This window comes from Rutilus rutilus (assembly GCF_951802725.1).
Source record: "Rutilus rutilus genome assembly, chromosome: 15".
Classification (NCBI taxonomy): Eukaryota; Metazoa; Chordata; class Actinopteri; order Cypriniformes; family Leuciscidae; genus Rutilus; species Rutilus rutilus.
In genome coordinates this window covers 37,743,876-37,767,165 of record NC_140220.1, presented here as the reverse complement: position 1 = coordinate 37,767,165, position 23,290 = coordinate 37,743,876, and the positions used below count along the sequence as shown (strand labels likewise).

The following is a 23,290-nucleotide window of genomic DNA, read 5'->3' as shown; positions in this document are numbered from 1 at the left end:
ACACACACACACACACACACACACACACACACACACACACACGCACACACGCACGCACACACACACACGCACGCACACACACAGAGAGTACACTCACTCATCATTATCTCTTCTTTCCTGCAAACACACCCTAACCATAACACAAAACATAAAAAACACAGTTTACCCACTCTCCTACTAAGTGGCTAATAAATATTCTAGTGTGATAAAGTGCTGAGTAACTGTGCAAACTGCATCATTAAAGTAAAAAAAAAAAAAAGTTTAGCTTCATTTAAGACTGTTACTGCTTTTGGAAAGAATCTATTCCTAAATCTACTAGTCCTTGTCTTCTGACATCTGTAACGTCTCCCTGAGGGCAAGGTAGAGAAGCACCAACAGCTTCTCAGACAGATGTTTTTTTTAAGAAGTCTGAGGAAGTACAGGCGCTGTTGTGCCTTCTTTACCACTGCTGTGGTATTGTCCGTCCATGTGAGTCGGTCCGAGATGAGGGTTCCCGGGAATTAAAAATGGTGAACCCTCTCCACTAGGTACCCATTGATGGAAAGAGGGAGGCACTTCCTGAAGTCTATAATTAGTTCTTTGGCTATCCCGATGTCAAGTTGTTTTCTGTGCACCATGTGACCGGTCTATGGACCTCTGCTCTGTAGGCCGTCTCGTCTCCCCCTGAAATGAGTCCAACAAGTGTGGTGTCGTCGGCAAACTTTATGATGGTGTTGCTGGAGTAAGAGGGGTTACAGTCATAGGTGTACAATGAGTACAAAAGAGGACTCAACACACAACCCTGAGGGGAGCCGGTGCTGAGAGTAAGGGTAGAGGATGTGTGGGGGCCGAGCTTCACACTTTGGGGCCGGTTGGTTAGAAAGTCCATAATCCAGTAGCAGATATGAGAGCAGAGTCCAAGGTCAGACAGCTTCCTGATGAGGATGTCTGGGATGACTGTGTTAAATGCAGAACTGTAATCTACAAAGAGCATCCTCACATATGTCCCACTGTGCTCTAGATGGTCTAGGGCTGTATGAAGGGCTATGGTGATGGCATCATCCGCTGACCTATTCGCTCTATAGGCAAATTGGTGTGGATCTAGGGTCGATGGTAGACTGGTTTTGATGTGCTTTTATACCAGCCTCTCAAAGCACTTCATAACTACCGGGGTAAGTGCCACCGGTCTATAGTCATTCAAACTGCGAGGGGAGGGCTTTTCTGGAACTGGGATGATGGTGGATGTCTTCAGGCATGATGGAATGACGGCTTGGCCGAGTGACCGATTGAAGATCTTGGTGAACACAGCGGTAAGCTGGTCAGCACACTCTTTAAGCACTTTTCCAGGTTCACCGTCTGGACCGGCAGCCTGTCTTGGGTTCACTGAACTGAGCACTCTCCTCACATCACAGTCCTGCACAGTGAGTGGTGCTAGAAGCAGGTGGAGACAGCACACCCGATGTTGGACTTTTTACCTCAAAGCGAGCAAAGAAACTGTTTAGTTCCTCTGCTAGTGAGGCATCTGTGTCGGAGAGCATAGAGTTGCTGCCCTTGTGGTTTGTAATGTTCTTTATTCCCTGTCATGCCCGCCTTGGGTCGTTGTCTGTGAAGTGATCTTCTATTTGTCTTTTATAGTCCTGTTTCGTCTCCCTAATGGCCCTTTTCAGGTCAGCTCTAGCTGTACCTGGCTGTATCCCCAGACCTGTATGCAGCATCTCTGGCTTTGAGAAGAGTCTGCACTGTCTTATTCATCCAGGGTTTCTGGTTAGGAAAAACCCTGACTTTCTTGTTCACAGTGACTGTGTCCACACAAGCTGTGATGTAGAACAGCACAGTTTGGGTGTATTCATCCCAGTCCGGTTGTGCAAATATGTCCCACACAGTGTGCTCGAAGCAGTCTTGTAGCTGTGCAAGAGCCCCCTCTGGCCAGGTTTTAATAGACTTTACGTCAGGCCTAGCTCTCTTCCTAAGGGATGTATATGCTGGGATAAGGAGCAGTGAGATATGGTCTGAGAGTCCTAAGTGTGGCAAGGGAACTGCCTTGTATGCATGCTTAAACAATGCCCAAAGAGTTGCAATTGCAGTTGATGGCTGGACGTCTCGTGCCACAGACTCATATGTAACTCACAGCACACTATATTGATGATGAGTGGGTTTTGCAGAACCCCGTTCTACAGACTAGAGTGTTCAATGAGGCTCACACAGGGAATCATCTAGCAGTTTTACTGCAGAACGTTTGCCGTGAGTGGAACATCAAAGACAAGAAGACAGCGTTGGTCACGGATAATGCAGAAAACATGATGCTGGCCGGAGTTGGTGCAGAGATGGACCCTCATGTGCGATGCATCGCGCACACACTTAATCTGGCCTCGCCATAATCCCTCAAACTGGACAGGGCGTCAGAGCTTTTGGCGAAAGTGAGGAAGGTGGTAAAATTTTTTCACAGAAGCCCAAAAACAACTGAAGTTCTACGTGAAATGCAGGCCCAGTTACACCTGCCAAACCACAAGCTCATCCATGATGTTTCCACAAGATGGAGCAGTTCACTGGACATGCTGGAGCGTTCTTGGGAGCAGCCCTGCTGTGTTCAACACCCTGCTGTCAAAGAAGATGAAGAGGGGAGAATGCATGCCCAGCCTGACAGAGGAAGACATGACAATAATCCAAGAGGTCATCAAATTGATGTCTCCTCTGAAAGTGGCAACCACACTCCTCAGTGAGGAACAAACCCACAGTCTCAATGATCTCCCCAATCCAGGCCAAATTAAAGAGACATTTCCAGACAGATGATAGTGATCTACCAGTAATTTCCCAGATGAAGGAACGATTCAGGCAGGACTTTGACGGTCGCTACACATATCTCCAAGACCTTCTCCACTGTTCCTCAGCCCTTGATCCACGCTTCAGAGACCTGGCTTTCCTGGATGACAATGACACCAAGGACATGATATTCATGAAGCTAACAGCAGAGGTGGTGAAGATGGATGAGAAGGTAAGAATATACTCAGTATACTATAGCTACTCCCTCTCTTTTTTACAGTCTATGGTCGCCACATCCGGAGCCTCCATCTCGACAAACGTTGAGTGTGGGGAGAGGTGCTCTGCCATGATTATGTGGAGGAAATATGATATCAATAAATGATGCCATAAAAGTGTTGCAATCAGTGTTGTGTATGTCAGTTAATTCATACACTGTAAAAAATTTCTAACCCTCCCAAATCAAATTTTAATCTATGGACACTCGTAGTGTGTGTAGAATATGAATAACACTGTCATTACTGTGACGCCTGTGTGAATGTGTTCGGCTGTTCATAAATAACATGAAAACATCGAGAATAAACTCGTCAATGCCACTAATATTACTGTACAATCTATATGACTCAATCATCTTTAGACTTGATTTGATCAACTTTATTAATCCACGTCACAGCAGCACATAACACACAATAATAATAATACAATATAAAAAACATTTACAACAACAACAATTATTTGACAGCATAAGTTCCACAATAATGAAAAACATTAATTAAAAATGAATAAATGAAACTGTAATTATGTGAGATTTGATGATTCTGTGTGCATGTGGACATTAGAAAGAGGATTTACAAGTGTGTGTGTGTGTGTGTGTGTTGTTTACTGACACAGAGACACTGAGGAACCATCATAATGAAGCCTAAATCCGGCACAGAGGGGTTCAGTGAATGTGGTATTGAATGTGTGTAAGTGTGTGAGTGTGTGTGTGTCAGAGACGCTGTAGAAGGACAGAGTGCCGGCCGACACGTCCACATACACTCCTACTCTAGTAGAGGATGAAGGGACGTCAGGAATAACAGTGTATTTATTATTGTGACGGACAGAGAATCTGTTATAAGAGCAGATCAGACTCCAGGATTTATCATTTAATCCAAACACACAGTCTTTCCAGTCTCTCTCTCCTTTCCTGCTGATTCCTTTATATGTCACTGATATTTCAGCACATCCGCTCCATTCAGCCTCCCAGTAACAGCGTCCAGTCAGACTCTCTCCACACAGAACCTGAGGATACTCAAATCTCTCTGGATGATCAGGATACGGCTGACGCTGATCCTCTTCCACACACGTCACTGTCCTGTTCTCCTCAGACAGAATGAGTTCGGTGTTTGCTGTGTTTGGATCCAGTGTGAGATCACAGGCATCTGAACACAAGAAGAGAAACATTTCACTAAATGACACAAATCAACAATAAATCACTAAATGATTGTGTGTGTAGACCTACATTTGTGTAATCCTGCTGTCATTCTGAACTCTCCACAATGATCCACACTATAAAACACAAACATGATTCATATTCAATTTCTAAAAGAAACTGTTGTAGAAAAATTTATATTTTACTTTTTTCCATTAACCTTCTTAGACATTGTGTGGTTTTAAGCATTCGTTTCTCTTCTGGAATTTATGTATGTTTGTGCACCTGGCGTAAGCAAGACACACACAGTAAGACAAATGATTAAGAACCTTTAACTCTTTAGGTATGGAAGATAATTTAGCTAAGGGGGGGTTAGAGGGGTCATTAGATGTGTCTAGATGTGGCCATGCTGGGTGAGTGGAAAACTACAGAGGAAAGACCTTGAAGAAGGAGTGTAAGAAGGGAGTTTCCTGGGCTGGGTGTCAGGTCTTGCTCATGTCACGGGGTAGCTGCTGTGATTTTGTGACTAAGCCTCATGGAAGAGAATAAATATCTTTTAAAATACAATTTGATTCTTGGTGTCTCTTATGCAGAGATGATGATTGTTTAATTATTGTTTTTGCCACAACAAAACACAAGAAAGAAACACACACACACACTCACACTCACACACACACACACACACACACACACACACACACACACACACACACACACACACACGTCTCGTATATTTACAGGTAAAATGAAGCGTCTCGTATCAAATCAATAAGGGTTTGTTGGATTTGTCCTGTATTTTACATCAGACTCACACAGTTGAATTGAGGATTCACATTAGGATTCTGCAGTTTAGAGAATAATAGCAAATATAATGACATCAATTTCACAATAAGTAGAGAAGCTCATTTGCGCAACATCCTCCCTTTGAACGCAAGTGTGTGTGTGTGTGTGAGTGTGTGTGTGTGAGTGTGTGTATCATCCTCCCTTTGAACGCAAGAGAGTGTGTGTGTGTGTGTGTGTGTGTGTGTGAGTGTGTGTGTGTGTGCCCATCATCCTCCCTTTGAACGCAAGAGAGTGTGTGTGTGTGTGTGTGTGTGTGTGTGTGTGTGTGTGTGTGTGTGTGTGTGTGTGTGTGTGTGTGTGTTTTATAGGCTATTATTTGGATAATCTATTAGTATAATATTTCACACATTATCAGAGCTTGGCAGACAGATAATTATTACACTTTTAGACATTAGTCAGATTAATTAATAGATTATAGCCTAATTAATGTTATTGTGAATTTATAATTTATAGTATTAATCATATAGCCTATAAGACATAATAAATAATCCTGTCATATGACGTAAAAATATATTTAGATAAAAATGGGACATTATTATTACATAATATAGTGAGCTGGATTACCCATCCAGATAACAGCGGCAGAATATCTTAAAGCAGTTTTTCTCAACAACAGCAGAAACATTAAAATAATAGCAATAATAACAACTATGGCCAGATCTGACGTACATCGTAATGTAATCTTCTAACACAAGGGTTCTCAACCTTTTGAAAGCTGGGCCCCCCAAAAGCTGGTTCATTGCAGTTGGGGCCCCAGTGCCCCCTAGACCTAATAGTAGGCATCATCTGCATTTTTTACAGAAGCTTGCGGGTAGGTGATGTTAATGTGAGACCTGAGCCTGCTTTGCCTTGCAAAGATCCTCAATTCTTGGCTCAATGTTTGATAAACAGCCTCAAATCATCCTCAATTTGTGCACGATTGCGGTATTTCGTTTTGATTGTAGTTAGGGGTGTGCGATATGACGATTTTTGATTAAAATGTCTCCACGATCTGCTTTTGAAGAAATATCGTAGTATCAAGTAAACTTGAGAAAATTGAGAGAAAATCTGCTTGTCAAATGCGTGTATAATAGACGCGTCGTGCGCAGCTCTTAAAGAGACAGTAGTAATAGTAAACACGCTGCCCCTTGTCCTTAAAGGGATAGTTCACCCAAAAATAAAAATGATCTCATTATTTACGCTCTCTAATGTTGTTCCAAACCTGTATTAATTACCTTCTAATATTTTCTTATATTTTTCTAATATTAATATTTTGAAGAATGTGGCTATCCAAACAGTAGATGGTCCCCATTGACTTCCATAGGAGAAAAATATACTATGGAAGTCACTGGGGTACATCAACTGTTTGGTTACACACATTCTTCAAAATAACTTTTATTTTCAACAGAAGAAAGAAACTTATTCGAGTTTAAAACAATTCACTCACTGCTCTTGACTGAAAACTTTAATAGTAGCTTTAATAAGTATCAATATATAATTTATACAGTGAAGTCTATGTTTTGTTTTATTTTCATATTTGTTCATTTAATTACTTTCTTCAATGCTACTGTTAAATACACCTACTGTATCTGAAAACATAAAGCACTGTTTAATTTGTATATTAAGTTGTGTATTTGTAATGTTTATCTTTGATCTTAATATTTAATAACAAAGAAAATAATGACAAATGTTTTTATCTTCGCCCCTGTCTGCCATTCTTTTTTTATTTTATATTTTGTTACCTAAGGCTTTGTTTTTAAATATGGACATTAGTTTGGCTGTAATGCTCAGACACAAAATAGTAAAACCAACATAAAAAGAATCGTGATAAAATCGTGAATCGTGATTTTCCTGAAAAAAATCGTGATATGATATTTTTGCCATATCGCCGACTATTGTTGTCATTTTTGAGAATCCTGCCTCACACAAATATGTCGACGTCACAGACACCAGTAAAAGTCGCTGGATTTGTCACTTAAAAAAAGAAAAGAAAAAAAAAAGAAAAAGAAAAGTCGCCAGGAGGATGATTTGTTTGTGTTATAATCAGTGCTTGAAGTGGGGGAAAAGGTGGCGGTACTCTCTTTGCATTGGCAAATCATGACATTTTTACAGTGAAAAACAAAACTTGGAGATATTGCTGTTACAACAATTTACTGTTATTTATTTATTAACAACATAAATGTATTTAAACATGTTTGTGTGTGCATGGCTGCGTGCGTGCGTGTGAGAATTTCACAAAAACTAAAGGAAAGCTTTAAATGTAGCCTATATTCTGACTAGTTTATTCGTTTTTTATATATAGGCCTACAACTAAATACGACCTCACGTTTTATACGTTTGCAGCCTCTGAAACTTCCGTCCATCATAAAAATTAATTCGGATGGTTCGATTTTCTGCATTTTTCGCATCCGTAGCAAATATGTTGAGGGGTGTTTTTGACAATTGAGAGCCACCAAATGACGAATAGCCTATGTCAGGGTGCAAGGACCTTAAACTTTTGAGGCTTGCGCAGCTTCTCGAGGAGAAATCAAACAAATGAGCGCCGTTTTCTAAAGTCTATGAGCGCAGCACACACAAATAAACTAAATTGACATACTGCAGTTAAATTTCAAAATGTGGTGTTTTTATATTTATAACATTTGAATACAGTTCAGCAACATAGGCTAGGCTACATCACACGACCTGACGACCAAGAGAGCTGAATTGACCATCACTTAATTTACCATCACGATTGAAAATGTGACACTGATTTCATAATATGACAGTTCAACAAACAAGTTAATAATATTAAGTCACTTACATTTTAGACGAAATAATGACTGTTTTGGTCTATTTTAGCAGCGAAAATAGATCCGATGAATCCAAACAAAGATCACAGCATAGCGCATCTCAATCGTGTTTTGAACGAATCGGTTGAGTCAAAGATTCAATGACCCATTCACAAACATCTGTCTCATTCTTGATGAATCGGCCGTTTGAACGAATCGTTTGAATGAATGACTCAATGACTCGCTTAATAAAACCGCTTATCACCTGCATTTGCGCTTAGTATCGACAAACCAATCAAATTTGTTCAAAACTTTTTTTTTAAAATCAGTCCACATTTGGACTGATAAAATGTGCTAAAAATTAAACACATTTTAATTTTTATTCAAGAGTTATGTTTATACAAAACTATAACTTTTTATGACAGTAGTTTAGTGATAAAAAAAAAAAGAAGGTTTTTTTTTTCTCCCATCCTATAGCCTACTCGCGCCCCCCAGGTTGAGAACCACTGTTCTAACATGACGTGTCCGTGGACAGGGGGGTTCGGGGCGATCGAGCGACTCTCCTCCTCACTGCCGAAGGGCCAGAATTTAAGCCAGATATGAGGTCACTGAGTGTTAGAATTCATAATTTTTTACTCCAAAAGATGGTAAACATAGTATAATACATTTTATGGTAACCTAATATATATATTTAGCTAAGGCAAACCGAGAGTTTTAATTCGGTACCAAGATCGATATGTCCGGAAGATACAAACATAGAGATACATTCTTATTCTTTAAAATAAGCATTTAGAGTTCAACTAACACAACTAGAAAGTCATAACTAGGCTAATATGAGGGGGAAACTAGCCTGGTTCTACCAGACTCTCGTACATTTCATTTGTACAGAGAGTCTGGCCTCTCTCCATTGACAAGCATTAACTTCCTTGTAGGCGGGTATTCTGTTGAAGTTTAAAACTATTGGATCTGCCCAGAGTCACTCTGGATCTGCCATAACCAATCACTAACCTTTGGTCGTGACGTAACCCTACAATTCAAACTAGCGCACATCATCAACGTCATCGTTCTCAGCCACTCCCTCTGTTCGCTGATTGGACCGCCAAAAAAATTATCGGAGAAAACCAAAGAATACACCACAATCCCAGAGGTAGTACTGAAGGGAAATAAAATTGAGCGGAAGTACGCAGGAGGGCGGAGCCAGGCTAGGGGGAAACATACATGCATACAGGAATATATCATGAACATTTTGAAATTACTTATATTCTGAGTTAGATGCAAAGAATGTTTGTGTGTGTGTATTGGGCATCTCGGAGAGGGCTCTTTCTGCCACCTGGACTTCTTGCTTGCCGAGAAAGGGGAGATGAACTGATTATGATCTGTTTGAAGCTCACGATGGAGCTTGGAGGTGTTTCTGTTAAATTTCCACCAAGCCACAAACGTGTCAAAGGGAGCAATTCGATTCAGACTCATTGGCGCTAAGCTGTGATTTACATGCAATGAGTCAATAGTTAAAAGCTTTCTGAATCTTAGAATGAGCAAGTCATTGTGATTTGATCCATATGCTACATTAACCCTCTGGGGTCGGCAAACGCGCCCGCGCGTTTTGCTGGATTTTCTTCACATTGTAGCACTTTAAACTTAAATTACTCCATCATTTATGGTCATACAGAAAAAAGAAATATGAAAAAAGAATCTGTGATATGTCTACTTTTGTATGTGTCCACTTACAATCAAATCAAAACATTGTGCTTTTGTAAAATAAAGAAAATAAACAGGGTGTGCTTTCTGCCTCTCCGTCTCGCTGAACTTTTTTTTCTTGAGCACGTCTATAAACTGAAACAAAACTCAGCGAATACTTGTCACACATTTATGAGCCATATACCTTTATAAACATTTAAGTGTGTACTTTTAAATGATCGGATTCAAACTGAAAACAAATATTCTCTGCTTAAGTAATTTGTATAAAACCAACAAGATGTCCAGTTTCTCAAGCGCTTGCTCATTATTTTTTATTTGACCACGCCCACGCGCGCAAAAAGAGATTGACATGCAAATCACCCACGCCTCACACGAACTCGCTCGTTACCTCAAAAACAAAGCATCAAACTTCACCAAAGTCTCTGCTTTTCGTCGAGTTTGGAAGACACGCCGTGAGCGTACATTGGATTTACCTCAGAAGAAGAACGTGATTTGAAGACAAGAAAGATGTAAGGTAAGAAATTCTGAATTATTAGTTCATGTTATTGTTGCATAAACTTCACATTGCAGTTGAACCGTTACCCCCAATTTCCACCAGATGCGTAACGGCTGCGGAACGGCTCCGCTGCGTGACAGCTCCGTGTTCCGTCGTCCGTCAATACCCACCAGGTCCGTATTTGTTGCGGAACGGCTGCGTCCATGACTGACAGCTGAAGTCACGAGGACCCACGAGATCTCGCTAATTCACGTATGATCGCGCGATATATAGTTTCTATAAACAGAACGTTATGAGGAATGGCATATTATGACGTTTTCAAGGTGTAGTGTAGGGAAATATGATCCGCCATGATCACGGTGTATTTTATTTAGAAAATTAACCGGATCTTTTATTTTGTTTTGGTTTGTTCTGTTTTTTTGCTCGACTTCCTGTCCTGCGCATTCTGCCCTGTATTGCTGCGTAGCTCTCCGGCATCCGGCAAAAATAGAAGCTCTGCGTATCTGCTCCGGAGGGCTGCGGATCGCCGGAGTCGGAACGCAGCTGTACCGCATTCAGTGGAAATACACTCATTGACTTTAATGGAAACCTATTGACTCCGCTGCCGTGCCGGAGCCGTAACGCAGCCGTAACGCAGCCGGTGGAAATTGGGGGTTACTGTGTTTGTGGATATCTGCTCAAACGTAGATATGTATAATATGGTAACCATAAGCGAGCTCTGTGTTTGAATGTATCATATTTTGGAGTGCGCTCTGCGTTTGAATGTTTCATATTTTGGAGCGCGCTGAATGTATCAGATTTTGGAGCGAGCTCTGCGTTTGAATGTATCATATTTTGAAGCGCGCTAGGCATGTGCCGGTATCACATTTTCATGCTGCGATTAATTGAGTGAGCTTTTATCACGGTAGACGGTATTATCACGATATTTTAATTGCACATGAGAAACAGATGGATTGGGGGGTGGTGTAAAAAATTTAATAAAACTTGCATCACAAGGTGTAATTGTGATTGTCAAAACATTTGGTAACTAAACTGAATTTTATTAAGTTTAGTGACAACATGTTACAATGATTACATGGTACAATGACTGGTAGGCTACTGTTTGTATGGCTTAACACAAATTTAACGATTTCAATTCAATACTTGGGATTTGATTTAAATCCTGATTCAATATTGACTAATTTTGGATAAATATAAGGAAGGTTACAGTAGATAGCCCACATGTTATTTTTTTCTCATGAAAAAAAATATCTCACATAATGCTATGTAACCATAGAGAGCCCTATCAGCTGGTATTATTAAAGGTTACAAATAACTAATTAAATCAAATATAATGTGGTTTTCATTATAATAACAATTATGTAATGACACAAGTAAAAATATAATAAATATGTAAAAAAGTGCAGTGCACATATACAGCAAAATACTCCTCTTTATCTATTTGTTTTAGTCATCTAACATGCTGCTGGTCATTAAATGGTTTAAATGTAACGTTCTGTGACACAATTGTTCTCCTGTTTCATATCAAAAGTAACCTGCTCTGTCTTGTTTGACGGTCTTCGTGTCCTCTTTGCTCCGCGATTTTTCTCTGCGTGAGAAAACGGATGTGTGGCGTGAGCGTGTGAAGAGTCTTGCGCTGAATGCGTCGAGTTGGCAGCTCTGCTTTTAGAAGCGGGATGGATCCGGATAGATCGGCGGCGGCCATAGACCGTAGGCACCGGCGTTCCTCCTTCCACCATGCTGCTTCTCCATGTGAGGACTGTTTACATTAGACTAGAAGTGCGCACCGGCCGCATGCTTATACATGTGGAGATTGTTTACATCAGAGTGCGGCGCGCACGTGTGTCGCGCAGCATATACGCAGTGTTTGTTTAAGCGGTTGATGGAAAATAAGCTATAATGCGCGTTCTAAAAATCTAAATTCGTATCTATTATTTTTCACGGTATTTTGAAGTACCCGCGATAACAATATTGTGCATATTCATTACCGCGATTTATCGCATTACCGAATACCGGCACATCTCTAAAGCGCGCTGAATGTATCATATTTTGGAGCGAGCTCTGCGTTTGAATGTAAGCGAGCTCTGCGTTTGAAAAGCAAAACGCACAAAACAATAGGCTTCATGTTTTTATATTGTAATCAATATATTTTTCTCTAGCGTAGTTGTTACTGAAATCTTTTGGAAGACTTAATTTATTGTTATTATTATTTTATGCAGCACTGCACGTAGCCTATGCCTACAAGGCACAACAAACCTGGTGTTCATTATTGTTGGAAACATTTGTGTGTGTGTGTGTGTGTGTGTGTGTGTGTGTGTGTGTGTGTATTCTGTGAATTTTAAAAAGACATTTTAACCAGAAAAATCTAAAATCTATTCCCAAAGTCGTACAGCCCTATAGTTTCTCTTGATATCAGCATGTTCACAGGTTTTTTTTAGTTTTTTTTTTCTTTCAGGGACCAGATGCCACTGAGTCCTGCTGACTTCAACATTCACATGAGTCTCTGTACATGAACATGGTAAAGTGAAAATCAAACACCTTGGAAATGAAAGGTATGTACAATGTTTTTAGGAATGGCACAAAGGTCTCTGTCTTTGTATCATTGTTTTCAATAATGTGATTTTTGTCATTTGTTGTGTATCTTTGGATTATGTTGTGTTGTAAATAAATCCAAACAATCAAAAAGCCATTCTTTTTTAAATCTCCTCATTCTTTGTGCAAGGTTGCTCAGAATGACTGGGCCTGATAGCTCCTAATAGGGCCATTATGGGTGGGTCTTTGTCTTTCTCAGGTGTGAAAACCATACATATTAATGATGTGTTTACGCCTCTTCGCATAAAGCTTTCTTACACAAAACACGTCTTACAAATTTTAAATCAATATATTGTCTTATATGAATGAGCAGTCAGGGTGATTTTCACATAGTTTTGGAGCAAATATTCTAGGCTACGTGATACAATTTTCAAAAGTCTTGTAAAGAAATAATCAGTAGGGGTTTCATGGCCTTATTTCAGTGACAATTGTTTTTGGTATTTTCACAAACCACGCATAAACGTCATTATCTCAAAACTACAAACTTTTACATACATGCTGCTGACATTGGCCCTCATTTATCATTCTTGCGTAGAAACGGGCGTATATGTTGGCGTAAGATTATGCTTACACTCCTCTCACCGCCTGATTTATGAAGCTGTGCGTACCTTTGAAATCCAGGTGTACGCAATACCTGCCCTTGATAAATGCCGCGGCTGAAAACGATCGTCATTAGAATAACACGCCCCTATATTCAAGTCTCCGCTCCCCCCACGCCCTCATTTTACGCCATGGACACACGGAAGACGGCAAAGAAGAGAAACTTGGATGAGCAAATGACCTATCACAATGCATTATTTTACAGCACGTGTTTTGAAACAATTAGCATTTAATTTCGTTTCACGTCACATGTATTATTTGGGGTGTACAATAGTGATGATGATGTGATGTGGAGTACCATTCATTCACATTAATAATTGCATGACAATTTGTAATATTCTTCTTCTTATTATTATTTTTATTATTAATGACGCTTATTGTTATTTAGAAGAAGAATGTCGTTATTATTATTATTTGTATTATTATTTATTATTTTGTCAGTCTGAATAATTTTTTGGTCATTGAAAGCCTTTCATTACTGAACCCAGTCCGTGCGCACCTGCCGGGCCTAACCCTGAAACGTCAGGTAAAGCGCACAGGCTCGCAACTGAAGGAATACATATGCCTACAAATCAAATGCTTTGGTAAAGTCACACAAATTAAACACTGAAGTCCATGTTGCACAAAAATAAACACTGGAGTTTATAATTACTATATTGTTTTTTTTTTACAGTGGGTCATAATATAGGCTATCATATCTTTTAGTTTGTCAGTGCGTTTTGTGGTGTTAGGAATTGTTTTTCTGCGCATTTCCGCACTAACTCAAAACGTGCGTACACCACCTCCTGAGCTGGCGTAGGATTTGAGCGTGCCGTACGCCAACGTCCATATTGATAAATCTCAAAGTCACCGTGGTTTTGGGTGTACGCCAGGTGTACGCTGGAAATTTGGTGTACGCACTTTTGATAAATGAGGGCCATTGTATTTAGCACAAACTCTGCTACAATAATGTGTAATCAGACTTTAGCCATGAAAATGTCACAAGTAACAGAAATAAGCACAAATGTCAGAGCATGTCAGAACACAGAAAACACCTCAGACCCCAGACCCCAGAGGGTTAATCCAGTCTTCAGTGTAAAAATGATTACCTAGCGTTCGTACCTTCAGTGAAATAAGTTGTCAAAGTTAAAAATAAGTCAAAGCTTACCTTTAGGAGGAGAAGAAATGACAAAATAAGGAGACTGAGAGGAAACTAAAGAGTGATGGAGATGAGGAGAGAGCAGGTATTGACAAATAATCTACTGCTCACCGACATGGTTTTAAAGCTGTTTCTTATCCATTTTTTTGGCCGTCAAACGTCTTGAAATGCACATATGTAAATCAGAGAAATGTTGACATGTTCTCTCCTAATAAAAGCATCATGAATATAACTCTAAAGAACATTCTTTCCATTTATTTGCATAAGCAACTGGTTAAAGCTATAGGACTATAGGATAATTAATGGGATCATAATGGTCTTTTCCTGGCTTTGGAATAGGTGTTATTTCTGATTCATGCCAAGAAGCTGGGATTTCTTTCCGATATCCAGATAGAGTTCAAAACTCTTCTAAGCATTTTCAAAAAAAGGTGAGGTAGATTCTTTAAACATTGGTAGTGAATTTTATTTGGTCCAACAGCTGTCGTGGGATTTTTTAAGGGCTCATTGTAGTTCTTCTATTGAGAAAAGCTGGTTGTATGGCTCTATATTACTAGAGCTAAAGTTAATTTACTCCTTCAGAAAGCAGAAAGTTCTCAATTGATGAATTATTCTTAAAAGTTTTTGCTAGAATGCTTGCAATTTCTTGTTTTGAAGGCAAGATTAATCATGTTGTTTGATGTTGTATTTAAGGACCACTGTTTTTGCCCTTCATTTTTCATATCAAGTTCCATATTTTGTTTGATGGAGAACTTGTTGACATGCTGGAAACAAATATTCTCCAGCTTTTCTTTTTACCAGCTCTACACATCTTGATAAGATGTTCAGTTGATGGATGTCTGAAGTAGTCTTTCAGCTTTTTCCCACTCTTTTATATCTTCCTAACATTGCTCATCAAACTATGGAAGCCATCTAGATTTGTTGTTTAGAGATGTTCTTGGGACAGTATAATTTGCTATAGATTTATAGCATTCCTGTGAAATTCTGCACAGCACCTGGGCTGTCTTTCGGAAAGCGTGTAAATCTCTCATAACAAAGAGTTTGAAACTGATACTGCTTTTTTAATTTGCCATCTTTGTACTTTTGTGTCTTCCTCTCTTCCTTTAATGGTTACAATGATTGGGAAATGGTCACTTTCCAAAAGATCATGATAAACTTTCCATGATAGGTCTAAAAAAAAGTTCAGGCTGACAAATTGTCAAGTCGATTGCAGAGTATGTTCCATGTCCCGGATGTAAATGAGTATTTGATCCGTTATTTAAAAGATGAAAGGTATGGTTATCTATAAAATCTTCAATCGTCTTTCCTTTTGTATTGCAATGATTATGGCCCCACAGAAAGTTGTGGCAATTCAAATCTCCCATGAGAATAAAAGGAGATGAGCGACAGAGCGACAAGGTGATCCAGGTCCATGTGTGTCAAATTCAGGAGGAACGTAAATAGAACAACACACACACGTCTGCTGTAACTGTGGTGAAAAACATCAGAATGTTGTCATTGTTTTGATGCAGTGGAATGATCCCCTGTGCAGTGTCCCATGTGGATCACAGAAGAGGAACTGTACTGGTTTTCTGCAGTGTCAATCGTACTCCTGTCACCTGTAGATTGCTGTTAATATTGATGACTATGAATCACATAATATCTTATTGAAATGGCAGAACCACCAGAAGCCTGCTTGTTATTGGCACCAAAGGTATTAGAAATAGTAAAATTGATGTAATTGTTTCTCCTGAAGACATACAACAAGAGGACAAATAACTGCAATTAAATGCTACAACTTTGTAAAATTAGCCCTGACACCACGACACTTCTATTGGATGATAGAGTTTTCCATTAGCGATTAGGAAGAGTAGGACCAGTTGTCCTAAATCTGCCTTTAGGAGATAGGCTTCTACTATAGTGCTCACTCTCTTTCATTTCCACATCTTTAATTTGTCTTGCCTTTGAAGTTTCTTCTTTTGATTGTGAAGATCTTGCCTTTGTTCTTTTATTTGCCTTTTGATTCTCAGTTGTTGAACTCTGATTGAGATGAAGATCCTTGAGAGAAGATTACTATAGTTTACAGTCTGGGGTTTATCTCTATGCATTCAGGTAATATCCAAAAGGCAATCTATGGTTTTCTATTTTAATCTAGGTTAAATATTTATTCAAAATGAAAATATGGGCAGCCGCCACCATTTTCTTTGCTTCGGGGTAACTGATCCTCTTTGTACATCTGATCCTCTTTGTACATCTGACCTTCTGTATCTCCTTTTCTTTGATCCACATGGGACACAGTTTTGATGCAGCTGAATGATCACCTGTGCAATGACAACATTTAGATGGTATTTCACAACTCTCCTAGTCATGGCCTTCCTCACCACAGTTACAACAGATGTGTGTGTTGTTGCAGCTATTGGACCCGTGTCCGTACTTTTTTTTTTTTATCAACATATTATTATAGTTGTATCAGAAACGTATATCTGTGTCAGTACTTTTGACAATTGAAACACTGCAGAAGGTTGGGTACTAATAGTCCACAGAAACACTTAGATACTCAATTCAAATTCTTTCTGGAAGTATCGGCTTATTGAAAATGATGATGTATGTATTAGTTTTAATCATTCGTTCTTCTGTTTTGATTATTACTCTTTTCCCCTTCATCTTTCCCTTCACTTCCCTCACCTAAAATATAAAACACCATTATAGACTGATATCTTTCTATTTTCAGGGGTTTAGAAAAAATATAAACAGATGATTTAATATTAGGGCTGTCCATTTAATGCAAAATATCACACAGGTACTGTTTTTCTGTCCAGAATAGTACGAGTGGACGTGCAATACTGATTATATATAACAGTTCAATAAATCAGAAGTTAATTACTGCTCTTTTCTCTAGTAATATGGCACATAGTCTTAGAGCTCAAACATGACAATCTGGGGCTCAGGTCAGGAAGCAGACAGACTGGCTAAACCGACCATCTGCTAGCGGCCTCGCGTCACCAAGGTCAGATAAATCCCATCACATAGAGCCTCTTTCACCTAGATATCATCATATAGAGACTGTGTCTGTTCCCTGAATTAGGAAATACAAAAAACTCCTAAACTCATCTAAGGGTAAAAATGTAATTGATGTTCAACAAATAAAAAACAGATATAATACAGACGAGCAAATGCTAAAGCTTGGGTTGCTGAATATTAGATCCCTTACGTCAAAAGAACTTATTGTTAATGATATGATTTCAGATAATAATCTAGATGTGCTGTGTTTGACAGAAACCTGGCTAAAACCAAATGATTATATTACTTTAAATGAGTCCACCCTGCAAGATTACTGTTATAAACATGAGCCTCGTCTGAAGGGCAAAGGGGGAGGTGTTGCTGTAATTTATAGTAATATCTTCAGAATTACTGAGAAGTCTAGTTTCAAATATAATTCTTTTGAAGTTTTGGTGTTTAATGTATCAATATATAGTATAAATGATAAATCACGTTTGAGATTTGTGCTGGCTACTGTATACAGGCCACCAGGGCACCATACAGACTTTATCAAAGAATTTGCTGACTTTCTATCAGAGTTAGTACTGGCTGCAGATAAAGTCATCATTTTTGGTGATTTTAATAAGATGTTAAAGATGTTAAAATTTTAAAAGATGCATTGGGATTGGCATTTAAAAACATTCTGAACAACAACAGTGTTAGACAACACGTGTCAGGACCTACTCATTCTCGTAATCACACTCTAGATCTAATATTATCACACAGAATCAGTGTTGATGCCGTTGAAATTCTGCAGCAGAGCGATGACATCTCAGATCATTATCTAGTCTTGTGTAAACTTCATGTTACAAATATGTTAGACTTATCACTTCTGCCACTGAAGATTGCTTTATTAATGAACTTCCTGATCAGTTTCATCATCTCAGCATCCCGGATAGCTTAGAAGAAACAATATTGCGAAACTTTTAACTCTCTCTTTTCCAGCATTAAAGACACAGTTGCTCCTTTGCGCTTAATGAAGATTAAAGAAAATAGTCCAACGCCGTGGTACAACGAGCACACTCAGGATCCAGGCCGTATCCAGAACTGATGAAGGACCTTCGCCTGGACGCGACGACAACGCAGTCCTGAAGTGTCAACTAGTCTCTCCCCCGTGAAGGCCTCCCCCCCCCACTCCCTTTACCTCTCTACAGATAAAGCGTTGTTGGGATAATTACGTGGAAGTAGAGATGTGACGGTGATAATATTCTCCCACCGGTTAATCGAATTGTGACAACACCGGTATTACCGGTTTCATCGTGGGGGTAGGGGGTGTTAGAGTGATGTAATTTTTTTTTTTACATGGCGTCAATTCATCGTTCGTATTGAGTTTGATTGACATGCGATCTGACCAATCAAATTCCACCATTTTTGTGCGACACAGCAGTCAGAAGAGTTATTGATTAACTTCGGTGGATTTGAACTTGGCTTTAACTGAGGCAATCTGTCACGACACATTAAAGAGCCAAAAAACGGTAGGCCTATTTTATTTTTGTTTGACTGACCAAATTTGAAAGTTGAGAGTTTGTTTCATATTAAATATTAGCTGCTCGGTCCTGTCTTTCAGCGCGTTGTCAGTGCCCTCTATTTTTCACTGCTTGAGATCATTTTGAATACAATAACGCCCGATTTGAGGGTATAGGGCGCGATTTCGGATTCAACCACAGTGTTTTGAATGGTGGGTTCGTTATTATTCGTTATTATTCATGAAAAACACAACAACAAAACGGACATTTTGGCATAATTTGTGTATGTGTTATGTTTTGTTCAAGGCCGAAAAGAGAACTCGATACTGACGCGCGTCTTTTCCATGTGTGCGCACGTGTGTGTAATAGGCAGGACTTTCAGCGCGGTCTCTTGTTTTGTCGCGATTGAATGGTTGAGCGTGATCATACAACGCTAGTCAACTGGTGACAGAAAATACGGATACGGATAATTGCGGTGGGCAAGTGATGAAACCGGTGTTGCGACTGAACACCGTGTAACACCGGTAACACCGACTATCGTGCCAAGCCTACGTGGAAGCGATAAAAATTCTGTATTATAAACTTTAAAGCCAGACAAGTAGTTTGTTGAGGGTTGGTTTGTAGGGAAGGACTACACGCCTGCGCACATATATTCAAACGCGCATACCTATAGACTGAACTCGTAATGCGCATGTGCACGCCATCTGCGTTCTCACAGGTTCGCTTTTTTAAAGTTTGAGTAGAGAGAACTTAAGAGTTTTCTGTTAAAATGGTGTCGTGTGTAGGTGTCTGACAAGTCAATTTAGCTCAAAGGGAATTATTAATTTATGATGCATTCATTTGAACCGGCCATAACTATCAGCTCTGCAGCGGATATACATATCCAAACTATAGTGCAACACTATTTATTAGCAAGGTAACTTAGATCAGCAGTTTAAGACATTAAATTCGTAAGCACATAACACAAGAACAATTATCTTTAAAATACAAACAAGACTTTACTGATTATTCTAACACATAAAACTAATATCTAACACAAACACACACATACACATTCATACGAGTTGCAGAAAGATAGAGAGTGAGGAAAGAATGAGTTTTAAGAGTGAGATGATGAAATCCCAAGTTTCTATATGCACTTATAAGACATGACCTGAACGAACCATCAATCATTAATTTAACCCTTCTATCGTTTCTTAGGCGGGTTATTACATTTATATCAATGCGGCAGTTCAGCTAAGAGTCTGGAGGCTACTTGCTTGTCTTTGCGTTCCTTTTGGGGATTCCCTTTGTCAGCGTAAAATACAGAAATGAAAAGTAAGAGAAAGAGAATTGAGACCAGAGAAGTTAGATGGCTTGAATGAAGCTGTTTAACCCATGTTCTTCTGAGCTTGATTTGGGTTCTTTCGTCTGCTCGTCTTCATGGTTACACGTCTGTCTGGATGCATTCTGGAATCTTCTCTAGCAAAAACTCCCCCCTGGACCTAAGATTTTAAACTCAAATGTTTGTCCAGCCTCCTGTATGAGTTCTGACCAATTAGGCACTGTCTTTATTTGAGAGATGGCATTTTCTTCACTTCTCATCGTAAATCATGTGTTATCTGTGATCTCTTTACTCTACAGCTCTAGCAGAGTGTACAGAGGCCACAGTTTAGACATCATTACTAGTATAAGATTACGAAACATTTTACACAGATTTCAATCAAGCCATCTTCATAATTGTGAACATACGATCCCACTGATAGGAAACAAGACACACTTTCATTCAAACATCTAATAGTTATAACAATTACATGACTTATATGTGATCTAAGCATAAGACACATATCGTCGCTGCCCGATGAAACTCACGTATGTCCAAAACGGTTACTTTTCAGGAAGTGAAAAAAACACCATAATTTCAAAAGCAGTTGAACGTAGCGTTGTCATACTTGGTACGGCATCTTTAAATGTAACCATATTCTTGCCCGTGTAATGATATAGTCCACATTTGACCAAAATCGAGTTTAAATGGACATACGTGCATATTTTACAGTAACGGTGGTCGATACGCGTTCTTCCGATCATTAGAATGGCCAAGTCGCGTTTCATATTGACAGATGAATAGGCTACGCTCAGTTTATTAAATACGTCTCAGTTTAAATGTCTCTTGCAAACTTCATATGATATATGAAGGGACAATGAATAAATACACTCATTGCTGACCAGCCTATAGGCGAACTAGGCAATTGCCTAGAGCGGCACTTTTGTAAGGGCAGCAAAATGTGTGCCAATGCCAACCGGGAATGAACAATTCACAAAATAGGCTAGGCTATGATAATCATACATAATCAGAGAGTAGCCTTTTTCTTTTCGTTTTGAATTATTTTGTTTAAAGAATTTTCAAGCTTTGTGTATTGGATGTCATTCTCATGTCTGTGTGAGGCATACACTGAGTTTCGTTAAGTTAGGATGAGATGCGCTTAACGTGCAATGCAAGTGACCGCGCGGGCGCCTCCATGATTATATTGTCTGCTATATATTTGCTGCTTATATATTAAATCCACTACAGGCAATTGGCTGATGAAAAATTTATTAAAAATAAGATACAATTTATACAAAACGAAATTCACTTTCAAAATTCACAAAACAAAACTTGATGAAGTGGTCAAAATCATGTCTGACCCGTCTCAAATGTGGCATCCTATTACTCGTGCTGTTCACTTTTCATACTTTCAACAGTATAGTAGTAGACCTACAGACTCTATTTGTACAAATTGCTGCACATTCATTTAATTCTGAATTTTGCACAAACAAGTTGAAAGGCTTCAAATCAAGTTCACGGATAATTGTGCGTGCATTTATTAATCATGATACTAAAATCATAACAAAGTAGGCTATGCTATGTACAAAAAAAAAAACAGCCATTTCTGTTTTTTTTCTTTTAAACAAAAAAAAAACAAAAAAAAACAACAAGCTGCACCCTTTTTTTTTACATTTCATCTTTCATTCCGAAATAGAATAATGAATGAACGAAAAAGTACACTGACCCAACATGGCTATAGCCTTTTTAGCCGTTATCAATCTAAATTAATCTCGTTTTTAATTTAACTTAATTTTATTTTTCTTTATTTAAATTTCGTTTTTCTTTATTTAAATTTCGGGTTTTTCTTTATTTAATTTTCGTTTTTTCTTTATTTAAATGTCATTTTTATTTATTTAAATTTTGTTTTTTCTTTATTAGGCTAAATTTCATTTTTTCTTTTTTTTAAATTTAGTTTTTTTCTTTATTTAAATTATGTTTTTCTTTATTTAAAATTCGTTATTCTTTATTTAAATCTACCCTTTACTGTGTCAGTAATTTATTAGTCAGAAAAATATTAGACTATAGTATTGCTTAAGTTAACAGACCCGTGCGTTAACATCTCCACAATAAACAGTGACAATTACTTCGTCTAGACCATTTACCGGTAAATAACAGTTGTGAATATATTGCGAATATATAATGAACTTGAACAGTTGTCAAAAACAAACGTTTGCTGATACTTTACCTCACAGAATTATTCGGCTATCCAATGCGGAGCTTCCAGAGACGCTTAGACCGGCGAGATGCCTCCACAGAGCGGGAGATACGCGGCGTGATTGACAGCTTTGACACCAAATGGATATACGTGGAAATCAGATGACATGATTTCACAACTTTTCATTGGTCATTTAGATATGTGAAGCATACTGTATATGGAAATGAACCTGGACATTCTATCCGTCGAAAAATCTCAAAATCGGCAAAATGGACATACGCGGTTTTCATCGGACAGCGACGATATGTAGGTTGTAGACACAATATAAAATTATGTAGTATACGATGTTTGATTATAAGTCAGTCAAGAATGGTTTTGGGATGAATTTATGTATTTTGATATAATAATAATAATAATAATAATACATTTTATTTGGCCGACGCCTTTCTAAATACCCAAGGACATCTTACGTGTTTCGGAGGACATAAAAGAATAAAGAAATTAAAATATATTAAAATTCATTGTAGGCTAATACATGATACAAATAAGACAAATCAGAAAAGTGCTAAGAACGCCAGAAGAAAGCACTATAAAGAGTGTCAGGAGAGTTACTATGGCGATGTAGAAATGAAAAGTTTTAAAGATTAAAAGCTTTCTTAAAGAGATAGGTCTTTAGCAATTTTTTAAATGAAGTGACTGTGTCTGCCTGTCGAATGCGGGAGGGGAGGGCATTCCAAAGTCTTGGAGCAGTGCAACTGAAGGCCCTTGCCCCCATGGTAGAGAGGCGGAATTTGGGGGTGACAAGGAGGCCAGTCGAGGAAGAGCGGAGGGAACGTGTAGGAACATATCCTGATAGGAGGTCATAAATGTAGCTGGGTGCAAGATTATGAAGTGCTTTGTAAGTGATGAGAAGGGTCTTAAAATCAATACGGAAGTGCACAGGGAGCCAGTGTAAAGAGATAAGGATAGGTGTAATGTGTTCTGATGGTCTGATACCAGTGAGGATTCGAGCGGCAGAGTTCTGAATAAGTTGAAGTCTATTTATCAG

The 23,290-nt window shown here is 38.7% G+C and overlaps 1 protein-coding gene across 1 annotated transcript in view; it reads right to left on the bottom strand.

The window, feature by feature from the left end:
* Positions 1 to 3,371: 3,371 nt before the first annotated feature.
* LOC311304831 (uncharacterized protein) overlaps positions 3,372 to 23,290 on the bottom strand; it is a 41,193-nt gene continuing 21,274 nt past the window's right edge. Inside the window, exons 8-9 of the mRNA XM_084432140.1 lie at positions 4,238 to 4,284; positions 3,372 to 4,157 (exon numbers count right to left, since the gene is read on the bottom strand). Of these exons, the coding sequence (XP_084288266.1) occupies positions 3,616 to 4,157; positions 4,238 to 4,284 (589 nt within the window). The 3' untranslated portion in view covers positions 3,372 to 3,615. The remainder of the gene's footprint in view (positions 4,158 to 4,237; positions 4,285 to 23,290) is intronic.